Consider the following 16068-nt stretch of genomic DNA (forward strand, 5'->3'; position numbering starts at 1 on the left):
TGTCACCTGAGCCAGGAGGGGACGCTGCAGTTCACGGAGCTGCCAGGTCTGCGTGGTGCTTGCTGGGCCGTGTCTTCCAGGGTCGTTGCACAGCTGGCCGGCTGCTCCTGGGGTGCAGCCCCCGACTCCCGGCATTGCCAGGCTGCCCTCCTTGCCCTGTGGGTTCCACAAACCTCACTTAGCTGGAAGCAAACACAAGGCAACGCTAGGCTGGTTCCAGTCCCGTGCTGTTGGTGGCGTGCCGCAGGCCTGGCCGGGCTCTCAGGCGCCCTTTGCTGCTGCAGGTCCAGGCCATAGCCCCGGGGTTCAAGTCCAGCGTGCAGAGCACCTCACTTCTCACGGAATCTGAGCTCCAACTCTTGGCCTCGGGTCGCGTCTTGCTAAAACTCTGGGCTTGCTCTGCAGCTGGCAGCTGCGTGCAGCGAACTCCACTCGGGCCCTGCCAGCCAGGATGCCCTGGCGCCCATCTGGGGCGCCCGCAGCCGCAGCCTGGAGAAGCCGAAACCCCCGTCCACAAGAGGCAGTTGTCCCCAAGGTGGGCTGAGTGTTTAGCTTGAGGCAAAGTTCCCAGCAGTGCCTTCCTGGGAGACCGGGCTGGTGGCCCTGTGCTCCCAGCCCGGCTGGGAGCAAAATGCTGGTCAAGCATGAAGAAAAAGAGCATTTATTGTGGGGTGGGGAGCAGGCGGGGGGTGGGCGTCGGCTCAGCCCTCGGAGAACTGGCGGTACAGCCGCTCGAGCTGCGGCGCCACGTGGAGCCGGAACGGGATCTCCAGGACGGCGGCGAAGCCTTCGGCCAGCGTGGGGGCCTCGAGCTGCTTCCTGGCGGCAGAGGGCGGTGGGTGGAGGTGAGGCCCAACGTACAGGCTCGACCTGGCGTCCCTCCCTGCCCGCGGCGCCTACCTGTAGCCGTAAATGACGATGTCGGTCACGGGGATGTGAGAGGAGTCCGTCATGTCCCGGAACTGCGGGGGGCGGAGGTCAGGCTGGCCAGGCCGGGGCGGGGGGACGGGGCATGTGGGGGGGGGGGGGGGCTGGGGAGGCAGGGGCCGGCTCACCCGGTTGTTGTGGCGTGCCTGCTCCAGGGTGGCGCTGAAGAGGAAGCAGCGGCAGGGGACGCCTGCGTCTCGGGCACACTTGATGTACCTGTGGGGGCCGGGGAAGTGGGGAGCTGGCAAAGGGCCCGGGGCCCACCCTACAGAGCCCTCCCCTGGGACCCCAGTACCTGGCCCGGCTCTGGACGTCCGGGTTCGTGTTGTCAATCACGACCCGTTTCCTTTGCTTCAGAGCCGCCTCGCACGTGGTCACGCAGCGCTGCCACGAGCCCAGAGTGTCCTGGGGGACCCAGAAAGAGTAGGTCACAGATGGGGGCCAGGAGACCCAGGGGGACAGCACCAGAGAGGAAGACCCAGAGATACAGGATTAGGGATCCAGGGTAGGGGTGAAAGGCAGAGAGAGGGGGGCAGGGACCTAGAGAGAGGACCTGGGGGCAGGGGGCAGAGCCGGAAAGAAGGACAGATGCCGGGGGAGCAGAGACCTAGAGGACAGCTCTCGGTGGGGGGTGGGGGGGCGGAGGGGAGGGACTCAAGACCAATGGAGGGGCTGCGGATGAGGTCCTACCCTGTTCACGTGGACGTATCCGGCTGACACGAGATGTTCCTGGAGGAAGGTGGACTTCCCAGCTGTGAAGGGCGCAGCATTAGTGGGGGCCTGAGAAGTCGGAGCAGGGCTGGGGCTTCTGGGGGGCAGGAGTCTCACCCCCAGGAAATCCCACGGCGACAACCACCTCAGGGTCTGAGCTTAAGAGGGAGCTGGACTCAGGGAGGCAGAGAGGCCCAGAGCAGGAGACGGTCCTCTGGGAGGGGCAGACATGATGAGCGAGACCCCCTCCCCATCCCTGCATGCCCCCCACTCTGCCCCCAGCCCGCCCCTCGGGCCTCACCGGGTCAAAGGCTGGGAGCTCGAAGCGGGCCATGGGCCATTTCAGAAAGAACTCCTCTGGCGTGGCGAAGGGCAGGCCCAGGTTGAGGGCAAACTGGGGGCAAGGGCACACGTCAGACTGGGTAGTGGCTGGGCTCGGGGGGGGGCGCAGGGACTGGATAGAGCGGGCCTCACCAGGCGGTCAGCGCAAGAGAAGTCTTTCTTCTTGCGCCCAGGGGCCCAGTTGGCTGGGCGTCCAGCTGCATCTGGAACACATGGGAGGATACAAACCCGTCTCCACCAGGAACCTTGGGGACGGGGGTCCCCAGCCCACCTGCATCAGCCCTGCGGACCCACACATTTCCCCACCCCCAGGCCCTTACCTCCCACAAAGACGCTGTCCCCGATGGAGATGGGCACGCCCTCGTTGGCCTGGGGAGGGACAGGTGATAGACGACAGGCAGTAAGGAACCTATTCACACATCTATCCCCCCCAGAGCACTAACGGGTCCTGCCGGGATGCTCAGCTTGGTCTGTGCCCCACATGAGGCCTATCTCTAACCTCTCATGCTCCACACCCAATCCATCAGCGAATCCTGTCGGCCCCGCCCTCCGGCCACTTCTCACCCCCTTTGCCGGCACCACCAACTCGATCCTGGCCACCAGCACGTCTCTGGAATATTTGGTCACTCCTTCCTGGTCTCCTGGCTCCCACTTTCGCCCGTCTGTTCCCCAAACGGCCGCCAGAGGGCGCAAGTTCCCACTTACCGCGGCTCCGGACGCTCTCCTCCCAATCCTCCCGGTGGCCACCTCGCTGTGGCCCACGAAGCCTGAGAGCCTGACCCCTGCTCTCTGACCTCATACCCCTCACTTTCCCCCTCACCCACTCAGGTACAGCCACACGGGCCTCCTCACTGCCCATGAGCACACCAGGCTCGGTCCCACCTCAGGACCCTTGCTCTTGGCGTTGCTCCTACCTGGACCACTCTTCCCTCAGATACACACATGGCTCCCTCCCTCAGCAGCTTTATATCTTTACTCAAGGGCACCTCAGAGAGGCTTTCGCTGAGCTCCGTAGGTAAACCAACACCCTGCCTCATCCTCACTCTGCTATTTCACACATCCGTCAATGCATTTATAGTCTGCACCCTCCCTGATTTGGCAGCAGGCAGGCTTGTCTTGTTCAGTAATATTTTCAGCTCAAGAAGCTGCTGAACTTCAGAACAAACGCACACCCAAACGAATGAATGGATCCATGAGTGACTTCTCTCTCCACCACTGTTTTTCACAGCACCGGCCTCACATACCAACACTAGGACATGATAGCAAAGAAACTGAGAAGGCCAGGCCAGGGTAGGGGATGAGAGGAAGGTCATGCACCAGAGACCCAGAGTGGGGAGGCAGGGCAGAGAGCAAGGGGCCACAGAGGGAAAAGGAGAGCCATTGGGAGTCCGAAGCTCACCTGCTCCTGCAGGTGGTCCCACATGCCGATCACCGGCTTCCGGTACAAGCCTGCGTGCGTGGCCACCAGGACCTGTGGGTGGGGCAGAGGTTAGACACCATCCTTGGCTCCTCCTCCAGCACCCAGAGTCCTTCAAGGGCACATGGGTCCCAAGGATGCTACCCTGACCCTCACCAATCCAGAGAGCGCCTGGTGCCCTGGAACTTGCTACTTACAATGGGTTTGTCAGCATAACCCCACCCGGGGCCCACACCCCACTCACCCAGGGTCTCTGTTCCCACCACCTCTCCAACTTGCTCACCATGTCATACCTTCTCCCTGGGTCTCTGTTCCCTCTGTCCCATCTCGCTGTCTCTGTTCCCCTCTCTCTGGGTCCCTGTCCCCCCCCTCCACCCGTCTCAGAGTCTCTGTCCCTCCACATAGCCCTTCAGCCTCCCTTACAGCCATACCTGAAAGGGGACCCCCAGCTTCTCCACCACAGCCTCCACCTTGGCCTTGAACTCCTCCGCTGGCAGCTTCCCGCGCCCAATGCCCATCTGGTTGGTGAAGATCACCAGCTGGGAAGCGGACGGGTGTCAGCCGGCGCCCTCCTCATCAGGCCCGGACCTGCCCTGTGAACCCGCCACCACGCGCGCACACGCACACACACCTTGTAACCTTCGGCGGCCAGTTCCCAGAGCTTCTGTGTAATCTCTCGGTACAAGATCCTAGGGCGGGTGTGGAAGAGCAACGTGACATGGAGCCCGGAGTGCACCTCACCCACCCCCTCCTCCTGTCTCTTATCACCTCCAGTCACTGGGGCCAGTGGGAAAGACCTTCCCAGAACGTGTGGTGATGAGGGTCCCATCCAGATCAAAACCGGCCACCTGGCGTTACCCAGAAAAGAGGAAGAACAGCACTGTTACACCTCTGATCCCCCTCACTCACAGGCTGGTTCACATCAACCCTGCAAGCTGGGGACTATTACCACCCACCCCTTACAGATGGAGAAACTGAGTCACAGCGGGCCTACACATCTTATGTAAGGACAAGGCACAGCAAAGATGCATCTCGGACACTGAGTTCAGAGAGTGAAATCTTCACTCTACTACCTCCTATTCCTCCTGAGCCCCTCAGTATTCCAATCTTTAAAATGGGTTTCAGGGCTTCCCTGGTGGCGCAGTGGTTGAGAATCTGCCTGCCAATGCAGGGGACACGGGTTCGAGCCCTGGTCTGGGAAGATCCCACGTGCCGCGGAGCAGCTGGGCCCGTGAGCCACAATTACTGAGCCTGCGCGTCTGGAGCCTGTGCTCCGCAACAAGAGAGGCCACGATAGTGAGAGGCCCGCGCACCGCGATGAAGAGTGGCCCCTGCTTGCCGCAACTAGAGAAAGCCCTAGCACAGAAACGAAGACCCAACACAGCCATAAATAAATAAATAAACAAATACTTTAAAAAAAAATTAAAAAAAGCAAGCCTTCCTCTTTAAAATAAATAAATAAATAAAATGGGTTTCATATCCGACCCAGTCTCTTCCCCTGCCCTTTTTCACCTCGGAGGGCTAATAGCCATAAAAATCCAAACAGGAGCTAAGTTTTGTTTGGGTGTTAACTGCATATAAGGGGCTGTGTTCCCTCAGTCCCCAGCTTGGGCCTCACCTTGCCCCGGGGCTTCACACCAGGTGCCGTGAACACTAGCAGCTTCTGGAAGCTCTCCCAGCCAGGGGATGACTTCCTTATCCGCTTTTTCTGCTGTTCATCCTCCTCCTCCTCCTCCTCCTCCTCCTCCTCCTCCTCCTCCGGGGCCACAGGAGGGGTGCCTGGTGGAGTGTCTGGCTGGGATTCTGGCGTGCGAGCCTCTTCCCAGCGCAGGGTCAGCGGGTGGAGGCCATTGACCAAATACAGCGTGTCCCCCACCCCCAGAGAACCCTCCAACCCTGTTCTCAGCTCCTGAGTCCCGGCAGTTGAGGGGTTAACTCCCAGCTGTAGAGAGAGAGGGAGGACTCAAACTGGCTCCACCCCCAGCGGCAACCTCCTCCAATCAAATAACCCGGGAAAGGACTCGCCTTTCTCCACCAGCCAATCAGATCCTTAAGTCCCGCCTCTTCACCTTGTACCACCAATCAGGGCTCTGGGAAGGTTATAAGCATCCAGTCTTACCCAATTTAAACGGGGATGGATGTTTACCACATTGAAACAGGCACACCTGTTCCCCTCCCAGAATCAGATTTTCCCAATTGGGCCTGTTCCCCGCTGGGTGGCGATTCTCCACACCCCCCACCGCCACTCCACCCCCCAGGCCCCTTGCTAACGAACTGGTACCTGTTTCACTGCCACCGTCCGAGTCTCAGGGTCAGCGACCAGCTCCACTGAGGATTGAGGGGGTGGAGTCAGGATTTGAATCCTTGTGTGACTGCTTCCCTCCTCACTGGGGAGCATGGCCAACTTCAGACCACAGTATGGGGCTACAGCACCCATCCGGCAGGAGGAAGCAGTTTATTTCTAAGTAGAATTGGCTCACTCCTTGACATGCAGTACCCAGATAAAGGCCTTAACGATTGCCTGTGTCACTGGTCCTCGCCTAGGGGCAGGGCAGGTACTTTTCCGTATAGAATTGGCTTCTGCTTGACAACACAGACCTTGGCAAGATGCAGGTTCTGGGCTTGGCCCGCTACCACCCATCTCTGCTTAGCAATATGCACTTTTCTCCATAGGATCGTCTCTCTCCTTGACAAGGGTCGTGGCCTGATTCAAGCCTTCCCGGTGGCCTGTGAGTATCGTCTTCCCAGTGACAAAGTGTCTCGGGATTGACTCCATCCGCTCCCGCCCAAGGTGTCTGGCTAGTTCCGGGTCAGGCACAAACTTTTTCTTCCTGTGCTCCCCACATGCCACCTACCAACTTCAGGACTGGCTGCACCACGCAATTCCTGGACTATCTTTCCCATTGATTGTGTTCCCGCTCCTGAAGCGGACCACACCCCCTCCAGCTCAGGCTCCTCCCTGCCCACCTTGGTTTCTGGAGCACTTCCGGTCGGTAACCTGCGTCAAGGGTCCCCGGCCCAGCACCAGGGCTTGCCCACCCAAGGGCAGGAAGATGGGAGGCGCTCCCCCAGGGGGGCTCTCCAGCCACAGGCGGCCCTGGGCCTCCACCTTGGCCATCCTGGGAGCCGGCCTAAAGGAAAGTAGGTTAATAGGTTTGAGCGGCAGCCCTCAGTTGCTAAAGGAAGTCCCGCCTCCTCTCACCCTCTACACCAGGAATTCCCTTCATCCGCTAAAGGCTCCGGAAATCCCACCCACTCGCCGGCCTGGGGCTCCCGCCGTTTCCCAGGCGACGACGCCCCACTCCTTCCCTCCGGGACCCCGGACTCCAACTTCCCACGGCAAAGGCTGAGAAACTCTAGCGCTCTCGCCTCGGCCCCACACTCACCCTTGCCCGCCGCTTGGCTCACTCGCCGCTTCCGACCAGGGTGGGCCTGCCGGAGGCGCTCTGCTCGCAACTCGGCCGGCGACTGCCTCTGTTTCTCCGCGGACGGAAATGACTCGTCCTACCAAAGTGGGCGGGGCATTGGCTCCGCCTGGCCATAAGCCCCGCCCCTTCCCAGACACAGTGCCCCTAAGGTCCCTCCGCTGCTCTGACCTTCATCTCTCCTGATGCAGTATGAGATGCAGGCCAGTAGGGGGGGTAGATTCCCTGTTCACACATTTTTTCCTCTTTCCACGTTGAACTCTAATTTTCATTCCCTTTGCCGGAGACAGTTATAGCGGGAGGAAATTCTCGTTACGATTATTGTCAGTCGAAGAAACCCCGCCCCGACAGCAACCCTACCCTGGATGCTGCAGTTTTCTCATCTACAGTATGGGGATAATCGTTTCCACTTTGTGGGGTTACTAGGAAGATTAAATGAGTTAGTACATGTAAATAACTTATAAAAGTGTCTAGGTGATAGTTTGCCCTACGTTTTGTCTGTTGTTAGCATTCCATCGGTGGTGGTCTGATGGGACATGGGGATTCCGCGTTTACATCTTCGGACCAGGCGCCACTTGTTCTCTAACCTCCAGCTGTCTTACGTTAGTCAGAAAACTCCCGGCCTCAGCTGGAGGTTCCTGGCTTTCCTGGGCACTATGTGGGCTCAGGAGACTGACTCATTAAACTATTCCGATCCCAACACTCAAAGCCCTGAAGATTGGGACTCCACGATCATACAGGAATGGAATCCTTCCTCCCACCCCGTGAATCTCTCTTTTCTTGTCCGTAAAATGGGGACGAGTCCCATTCCCAGCGTTGCACTGAGAAGCAATGAGACGCTGCTAATTTGGCTCCAGAAAATGTTAAATGAATACCCACAACACACCTCATACTCACTTGTCAGAGGTAAAGCTCTTTAATCTCAGAGCGCCCCTCCCAACTCCCGATCCCGACCCTCCACTCTCTCCCCCACACCAGGGCCGGAGAGTGAGGCCCCCTGCCCCCCACCTTGGGTGGACGAGGGCCCTTTAAGGCACCTGTGGGGGTGGGGGGAGAGGGGCGGGAGCTGGTAACGTCCTGGATGCAAGGACGGGTTTGATTGGCAGGCTGTTGTGGGATGGAACCAATGAGAGGGTGTCAGACGCGGGAACAGGATCGGGCCATCCCTGAGGGGGCCAGAGGGACAATTGTCTGGACTTCGGCAAAAGACGACCCCAGCCCCAGTAGTGTAAAGAACGTAAATTTAAGGCCACAGGCCAATCCTGGGCACAGGAAGAGGGTTGGCCACGCCCCCAGAAGTGGAGCCAATCAGGTGGGGGAACTCAGGAGGGGTGATGGCTCTCTCGGGAGATTGGTCAAGCCCTTTACAGTGTTCGAGCCAATCAAGTGAAGGAGCTGCCCGTTCACTGTGCTGAAGTCGAGGGCCACTACCCAATCCTGGAGCTTGACTGTGCTCTTTCAGGAATGGAGCCAATGCCGTGCGAGCAAAGCCCTTGTTGCTAGGCGGAAAACGACGGAGTTGGCCAACTAGCCACGCCCCGATCGGGGAGCGAGACAATCCCTTAATAGAAAGAATCTGTCGCTGGGCAGAGAGAAAACAGACCCAATCGGGAAACTGGACAGGCCTCGCTCATCCGCGCGGGAGCGGTCGTGGGCTGGAAGGGCGGCGGGGGTTGGCAGGGGCTGGTCAATCCTGGTGGCCCGGGAGGCCGGTCCCGGATCTGACTCGGATTGGCGGGCCCCGGGGGCGGGGCAGGGGTGTAGTGTGGGGGTGGGGCGGACGCCGGGCCGGGAAGCTCCCTGGGCCTCAGTATTTCCGCTTCAGCTTCTGGAAGTCGCTGGTGTTGAGCCGTGGCCGCGGCAGGTCCCCGAAGACCTGAGTGTCCTCGGCCTCCCGCAACACCAGCGCGCGCATGCTCGCCGCGATACGGTCCAGGTCCGGCGAGGAGGGCTGCGGGAACGGCGACACGGACGGGGTCAGAGCCTACACCCTGGGCTCCAGGTCCCCTCCTAGCACTTTTGCCCCTGCGATGCCTATGGCCAGGAAGGCCCTTCACCCTGTCCTGCTCCATTTAGGGCTCTGCCACCCAACTCAAAACACCACCTCCTCCAAGAGCCTTCCTGCTCCTCTCCTCCCCCCATTCTCGGCCTCCTATGTGCACACACAGAGGCCTGTCTCACCGCCATCCTTCCACATAGTGGAAGTGCTGCCTGTCTGCTGACCATCACAGCTGTGTGCACCCAGAGGGTCTCACATCTAAGGATCCGGGTTCGGGATTCAGTCAGGTTCTAATCAGGCTTCTGCCACCCACTAGCTGTCAACAGGGATTTTACCTCCCTAGGTTTCAGTCTCCCCTTCGAAAAACGGGGCTGATAACAGGGTCTGAGATAATCAGCATAGTGATTGCTAAAGAAGGGTGAACGACCATGTCACCAGCGCCGTAGAGAAAGGAGCCCTCTCCCTGTCAGTCTCCACTGGGGAGGGGTCCTGTCATTCTGCCTGCAGCCCCAGCACCTAGCACTACCTCCCTTAGGGCCCCTGTCACCCTGAGCTGGGCCTGACGTCCAGCGGAATGGGAGAGGCCACAAACAGAAGCTGGACCCGGGCCCTCTCGGAGGCCAGCCCAGGACCCAGCACTCAGGCCTCAAAGGTTCAGTTAATTAACTGTGTTTCCACCAATGACAAACAAGGACAGCAGCAGCTGATGGGCCCTGCTAGTCTGTAAATGAGGACACTGAGAGGTGTCACAGGGAGGGGGAACCATGGGATGCAAGGCCTCCTCCCTGCAAGTCCATAGCTCTTTTCCAAAAGTAAGCTAGGTTCCAATCCCAGCGCTGCCCCTTACAGGCTGAGTCTCAGGAAGTCATGTGTATTCTCAGTGCCTCAGTTTCCCCTCTGCTTCAGGGAGCTTTAGTGATGGGAGATAAGGACCCACCCAGGCCAGCCCAGGAACTCCATGTGTAGGACAGTGGGGGAGGGAGGAACAGAGGACAAGGGAGGTGGCACAAATTCCAGGAGGGGCCAGGAATATGTGGGGTGGGGGTGGCAGGTGATCTGACCCCTCTGAGCCTCAGTTTCCCCATCCGGAGGGGATACTAAAATACTTGTGCCCTGTGCAGACCACGTATTCTATAAGTGGAGCTGTTCCTGGAAAGGAGAGGCTGCTTTCTCTACAAGGCACTGGGGCACATTACAAGGCTGCGATAGTTAAAACTGCAGGGCTCTAGCCCAAGAGCCAGCCTTATGAGTAGGAGGGGAGGATCAATCCTGAGAAACGTGGCATCCACGTCCGAGGGCTTCCTGGAGGAGACAGCTCTGAGCCCTTCCTGACATCCTCCTCCCCACCTCCCATTTGCCCCTCACCGGCCCGTTCTCCTCATCGGATGACCGAGCTTCTGTCCTCTTCTCCTTGAAGGCCCAGACGGGCACGGACACGGGCAGGGACTTGGCATACTGCTGTGTGGGCAGGGCTGAGGCCGGGGGCACTGAGTAGGCTGGGGGCCCAGCGGGGGTCTCCTCGCTCAGGCTGCCATCTGGGAGAGAAGGTGGACTTCAGCCTCTGTCCCTGCCTTCCTCCCAGCTCCCCACCCCCCTCTCCAGGGATGGGGACAGCCTGTGACACTCACCATCCGTGCTCTCAGGGTCTGACTCGCAGAAGGGGGGCAGGTCCTGGAGCGTGGTATCCTCGTCCATCACAAAGAGTCCTGTGGATGGCATTAGAGGCCCAGGCCAGTTGAGTCCCGCTGGACTCCATGCGCTCTAGACTCCAGCCACTGCCACCGCCTCCCCGTTCCCTGCACTGGCCAGGCCCTTGCAAGCCTCGGGGCTTCTGGAATAATTATTCCCTCTGCCACGAACACCTTTCCCCTGGTTATCTGACTGGCCTTCGGCAGAAATAAATCCAGTTTCTCTCTATGTGGTACATCCCCAGGTGAAAGCAACTGGCTGGACGAACATGAAATCTGTAAGATCTGTTTGGGATGAACTGACTCAAAATACAGGCTGAGAGAAATATGAGATGATTATGATCCCTGTTTGACAAATGGGGACCTGGAGGCACAGAGAGATTCACTCACTTGCCCTTAGTCCCACATCTAATAAGTGGTGTCACCAGGATTTGAACCCAGGCCACCTGGCTCCAGAGTCTGTGCCCTTAACTCTATGAGGGTTTCTCCAGCAACAGTGAGGAAGTCAGCCATTGGTAGTAGCAGTAACAAATGAGTAACTACTTACTGGATCCCCCACCCACCCACTGCCGGAGAACTCCTACTCACTCTTCAAAGCCCTAATGTTACAGTGCAGTCTCTGGGAAGCATCCAACCTCCACGTTTCCCCCAATGCAGCTAGTTGCTTCTTCAGCTGTTGCTTGTATCTCTGACTCCTCTTTAACTCCTGTCTTTGCTCTCACAGGCATTAGGCACCCCAGATTTGGAAACAAGTTCTGTTCTACTCATGCACCCGGCTCAGGAGGCTCCCTCCCCCGCCATGGCCTCCATAGGGCACTGCTTCATGTCAGGACTCCAATTCCTTGGCCAGACCCAGAGTCCCTAGAGAAAAGACCCCAAGTTGGCTTTCTCTGTGCCCAGCATCTCCCAGCACAGAGCTGGCCCCCGGACGTGTTGGAAGGAAACTGAAGCTCAGAGAAGAGAAAGAAATGATTCGCTCAAGGTCACAGAGTGAGTCACAGGCAAGCCTGCAGCTTCCATGAACATTAGGGCTCAGAGACAAGCAAGCTGTACCCCTCCAGAAAAACCCACTGAGGAGGCAACTTACCAAGAACCACCCCGGCCCCTGCCCCTGCCCTTCTCACCTCCATTATCGCTGACGCCCAGCCGCTCCCCAGAGGTCTCTGTCTCCGTTGGCTCGTCCTCGTCCTCCTCATCTTCCTCCCTGGCTAGGGTAGGCCGGGGTGGGCTCCGTGCAGGGCTGGGCGGCTGCGGTGCTGGTGGGGGCACGGGGGGCCGGGCGGCGGCGGCAGCCCGGTGGGCCAGGGCGATGTCGTGGAGGCAGCGGCGGGCAGCCTCGGCCAGGGCCCCTCGACCGTGGGCTGCATAGGCGCAGGGGCCCGGGCGAGGGGGCGGGGGGGGCGCAGCCGTCAGCAGCACCAGCTCCGTGCCCGTCCGGGCCCGGAAGCGCTCGGCAGCCCCCACCACCGCCTCCCACAGCTCCTCGGGGCGCCCCGACGCCATCCGCGCCCTGCGGGGCAGAGCACGACACAGTGGGCTGAGGCTTCGCTGACTTTGCCGTCCACACCCAGCCCCGTGTGTCCACCAGCCCCTGGACTCCACCCCCATCCCTCCTCTCCACCTGATCCCAGCAGAGCTCCGCATCTTTCCCCCAGCCCCCTACTCCCCCAGGGCTCCTCCCCGTCCAGCCCTGCAGGCCCTGTCCTCAGCCCCCAGCCCCATCCCTCGTCCCCACAGCCCCGCTCTCTCCTCTTGGCCCTGCCCTGTCCAATACGGGAGCCATCAGCTACATGTGACTAGGGAGCACTTGAGATGTAACTGATCCAAAGTGAGAGGTGCCACGAGTGTGAAATCCACACGGGGTTTTCAAGACTTAGCACAAAAAGGTAGGATGTAAGATATCTCATGAGCAATCTGAAGTTGATTAAATGTTGAAATGATCACATTTATTTATGCTGGCTAAATAAAATATAGGGTGAAAGTGAATTTCATCTGTTTTCTTTCCACTTTTTTAATGTGGCTCAAACAAGATTTCAAATTATACAGGTGGCTCAGATCATATTTCTGATGGACGGTGCTGCCCTGGACCATCGCCCCAGCCTCCAGTCCAGCTGGCACACAGCCCCCCAGGGGGTCCTTCTACCCCTGGAGCTGCCTCTGCTCCTCCCCCGCATCCCCAGGACAAGGTCACAGCCCCTTAGCCCGACACTGGAGGGCCTGCCCCCGGCCTCACATCCTTACACGCTCCTTCAGTCAAGGTGGACCCCCTCTACCTGGACCACTTGTCGTCCATGTACTTGTCACTCCTGCACTCACCCCTAGCTCAGGTTGGCCCCTCCCCACCTGTGGGCTCCCACAATGTCTGAGTGACCCCCGTTCTAGCACATATCCCTCTGGGAGCACTGCCTAGATCCACATCCATTTCCCCAGCCAGTGTGGGCGTCCCCTGTCAGATTCATCTCTGAGACACCAGCCTTGCCCAGCACATGCCAGGTCTCAGAGAGCGGGGGTTGAGCAGAAAGCGGGGTGCTGGCTGTCCTCTGCCCACAAAGCTCTTGCACTTCCTACAAGACTGTCCGGCAGGTCCTCTGGAAGTCTTCCCTGACCCGCAGGATGGATCAGATGCCTTCCCTAGACCCACAGTGCCCTGGGCCGCCTGCACTATAGCTCATGTCACACGAGCTTGTGACAGCTGTACCTCTGGCTGCCTCCTCCATCAGAGTATGAGCAACCCGAGGTCAGTGATCCGTGGCCCCAGGACAGGTCTGCCCTAAGCAGATAATCGGCTTGGATGCATCTCCTTACAAGGTGAGAAGAACAAGGGACAAGGGGCCTGGCTTCCTGCCCTGACTGCTGTGTGACCTTGCACCACTGAATGGCCTTCTCTGTGCCTGTCTTCTCCCTGTAAACCAGTGGGTGAGCTAGGCCTGCTGGGCCGCTGAGGAGCCTCCGCAGAGAGGCAGCAAGCTCCCCGTCACTGGAGGGATTCAAGCAGGGCTGTGATCTAGCCCTCCAGGGCTGTAGAAGTTTGATTTCAATTCGCAGGCCCTTTGTGACTCAAGATCATAGAAGCCAGTGTTTGCTGAGCACCTACTCTGTGCAGGAACTCTGTACCTGTCATCTCCCCTCCTACCTGACCCACAAAGGTGGGAGCTGTTACCTTACATATGAGGCAGTTGAAGCTCACTGAGTACAAAGCCCTTGCAGTGAGGCACAACCAGTACCGGTCCTGACAGACCCTGAAGCAAGTTTATACCACACCTCCCACAGGCTATGCAGGGACCCGAGTGTGTCATCAACAATCTCATTCCACCCTCCCACCAGCCCTATGAGGGAGGAGCTATGATCACCCCACTTTACAGTTGCAAATGGAGGCCCGGGGAGATTCAATATCTTGCCTGGGGTCATTCAGCTAGAGAGATGGACGGCTGGGACCTGGATCTGGCAACCTGTTCTTAATCCCAAATGCCATCCTGCCTACCTTATGAGGAAAGATTTATGATCTCCTAGTCCAGATGGGAAAAGTGAGGCTCAGAGAGCTCAAGGCACTGGTCAGAAGGCACACAGCTAGAAAGGGCAGAAGTGGGGTGAAACTGCTGTCTGCCTGACTCCAAAACCCAACAGAACTGGGAGCTGCACAGGGTCTCACAGCCACTCCTTGGGTCATCCCCATCTGATGGAGGAAACTGAGGCTCAGGGCAGGGAAATGACTGGTCCAATGTCACAAAGCCTTGTAGTGCTAGGCCAGGGGGCTCTCACTCCCTTGGGACACCAAGATTCAACTCCTCTCTTAGGCGACATCTCTAAGAGCAGATCAAACTCCTATAGCTTAGAATAGCTGAAAAGAGTGAAGTGGGAGTGAGTGGGTCATGAGGGTCCCACACACCTCAAAGAGGAGAAGGGTGATTCACTCAGACCTCTCTGCCTAGGCTTGGGAGCTCTCTGGCGTCGGTTACCCAACAGGAGAGTAGCCAAGCCAAGTACCCCACAGGAGAGTCTCCCACCCCTTCAGCTTCCGGAGGAAGTCCTGTATCTTCCAAGGAGCTTAGAGATGGAAGATCCCCCCTCCCCCCAAATGGAGGTGTTCAAGATTAGGGAGAGAGGGAGGTAAGACCTGTCCTCCACAGGAGGAGGAAGGGACAGGTAAGGTGACTGGCCTTTTAGGATGAGGTGAGGAGATGAAGTGAGGAAAGTGACTCCAGGAAGAGACGAGGAAAGAGGAAAAGCCCCCCAAGGAATGAGGGATGCTAGCGAAGTCCCCTCCAACCACCTGTCAAACTGGAAGTAAACCCCTCCCCCGCCCCAAGGTGGGAGGAACTCGAGGATGCACCCAGTGGCCGGGGGCAGGTTAATGTCTGGGGTCTTTCTCTACCGCTCAGAGTCCCCACTTCGCCCCGGGGGGTCCAGGGAAAGACCCACTTCTCTAGGAAGAAAACAGGAAAGCCCGCCCAGGTGGGGGCCAGGACCGGAAGTCCCTCCTTTGGACGGGTGAGGGGCGCCCCGAGGCCCCACCGAGTAACCCCCCGACCCTGTGGACATGGTCCACGGCCAAAGTAAAGATCCTAGTGGGTCTAGAGACCGGAGGATAAGGCTGTCTAAGCGTTGCCTCGGGTCAGACACGACGGTTCCCGCGGGCGACACCTTTCCAGCGCTCAGCGTAGAGTCACTGGGCGATTTCTGCCCTCTGATCTACGCTGGCTATACCCCTCCCGCGAGCGGCTCGCCCTCCCAGCGCCCCTCTCCTCCGGACTGCCAAATTCTCCCCACACCGCGGTTCACAACGCCGCCTCCACTCACGTGCCCGTAGCCAGCATGGCCGGCCCGGCACCGTCGCCGCCCTCAAAAGACATGGCGGCGCCTTGCGTCACTTCCGCGTGGTTGGCCCACCTCCAATCTGCACACTCCGCCTCCCTTATCCCGGCCGCCCGAGACCAACATGGCGGCCACGGGGGCTTCGCCGGATCACAGTGGGGCAATAGCGACGGCAGGGTGCCCATAAGAAAGATGGTGAAAGAAAAGCTTCAGCTTGCTCGGAAACATTTCCCCAATAAATACGGGGAAAATGCGCACGCACACTCAGGACCACAGTATACTAATGCAAGCGACCTAACGTCCCTCCCCCATAATAACTTCTTCCACAGAACTGGTGGAAAGCAGGGCCCGTTAATGACATAGCAACCAGCCTGGCATCATTTGCCCATAATGTATATATGGGCTCTCTCTCCAGCCTATCCCCCTCAGCACCAAGGCTGGCAAAGATCCAACATGGCATCCTTTCTTGCTTCGGTTTGCCCAGCTTCAATATGGCGGCTCAGAACGCTTTCTCTTGCCGGTGACTCAGGAATTCGTCTGGGACCGCTTCGTCCCCGGGGATACTGACGGCTTCATCCCGTTAACCCGAGTCCTTCGGGGCCTCGTGGGATGTACAGCTCCTCTCACCTTTTTCTTTAACTGTTTCTCTCTTCCAGGACCTTGCTTTCGCGCCCCGCAGAGAGATGGGACTGCCCCGCATTAACATGGCCGCAGCTGACCGGCCTTGTCCGTGCCCTCGAGCAAAAT

The 16068-nt window shown here is 58.8% G+C and overlaps 2 protein-coding genes across 4 annotated transcripts; both read right to left on the reverse strand.

Moving 5' to 3' along the window:
* Positions 1-645: 645 nt before the first annotated feature.
* PNKP (polynucleotide kinase 3'-phosphatase) lies at positions 646-7059 on the reverse strand. The gene is made up of 18 exons (XM_068529221.1): positions 6994-7059; positions 6784-6901; positions 6365-6528; positions 5679-5725; positions 5016-5339; positions 4166-4245; positions 4029-4086; positions 3829-3936; positions 3380-3451; positions 2301-2349; positions 2113-2183; positions 1940-2032; positions 1756-1852; positions 1618-1679; positions 1223-1332; positions 1056-1143; positions 901-962; positions 646-819 (listed from the first exon to the last, which is right to left on the reverse strand). Exons 3-18 carry the CDS (start codon positions 6513-6515, stop codon positions 702-704), a joined length of 1590 nt encoding a protein of 529 aa, XP_068385322.1. The 5' UTR covers positions 6516-6528; positions 6784-6901; positions 6994-7059; the 3' UTR covers positions 646-701.
* A 655-nt stretch (positions 7060-7714) lies between these two features.
* On the reverse strand, positions 7715-16060 carry AKT1S1 (AKT1 substrate 1). Of its 3 annotated transcripts, none has more exons than XM_068529222.1 (5): positions 15307-15393; positions 11634-12019; positions 10450-10527; positions 10187-10356; positions 7715-8773 (listed from the first exon to the last, which is right to left on the reverse strand). In XM_068529222.1, the coding sequence occupies exons 1-5, from the start codon at positions 15357-15359 to the stop codon at positions 8630-8632; spliced, it is 831 nt and encodes a 276-aa protein (XP_068385323.1). In that variant the 5' UTR covers positions 15360-15393; the 3' UTR covers positions 7715-8629. The 3 variants fall into 3 exon arrangements, with proteins under 3 accessions (XP_068385323.1, XP_068385324.1, XP_068385325.1); XM_068529223.1 differs by lacking the exon at positions 15307-15393 and adding an exon at positions 15949-16060 and having other exon boundaries at positions 7720-8773; XM_068529224.1 differs by lacking the exon at positions 15307-15393 and adding an exon at positions 12227-15255 and having other exon boundaries at positions 7720-8773; positions 11634-12168.
* Between the last annotated feature and the right edge of the window lie 8 nt (positions 16061-16068).

Source organism: Eschrichtius robustus, chromosome 19 (assembly GCF_028021215.1).
Source record: "Eschrichtius robustus isolate mEscRob2 chromosome 19, mEscRob2.pri, whole genome shotgun sequence".
Classification (NCBI taxonomy): Eukaryota; Metazoa; Chordata; class Mammalia; order Artiodactyla; family Eschrichtiidae; genus Eschrichtius; species Eschrichtius robustus.

Coding starts and splice junctions, on each gene's coding strand:
- PNKP (XM_068529221.1), bottom strand. CDS start 6,515: ATGGCCAAGGTGGAGGCCCAGGGCCGCCTGTGGCTGGAGAGCCCCCCT. Junction 2,184..2,300: donor GGACAGCGTCTTTGTGGGAG/GTAAGGGCCTGG, acceptor CATGTGTTCCAG/ATGCAGCTGGACGCCCAGCC. Junction 963..1,055: donor AGGCACGCCACAACAACCGG/GTGAGCCGGCCC, acceptor CGCCCCCCGCAG/TTCCGGGACATGACGGACTC.
- AKT1S1 (XM_068529224.1), bottom strand. CDS start 12,292: ATGGCTCCCGTATTGGACAGGGCAGGGCCAAGAGGAGAGAGCGGGGCT. Junction 12,169..12,226: donor CTGTGGGGACGAGGGATGGG/GCTGGGGGCTGA, acceptor CTGGGGGAGTAG/GGGGCTGGGGGAAAGATGCG. Junction 8,774..10,186: donor CCGATGAGGAGAACGGGCCG/GTGAGGGGCAAA, acceptor CCGTTCCCGCAG/CCCTCCTCGCCGGACCTGGA.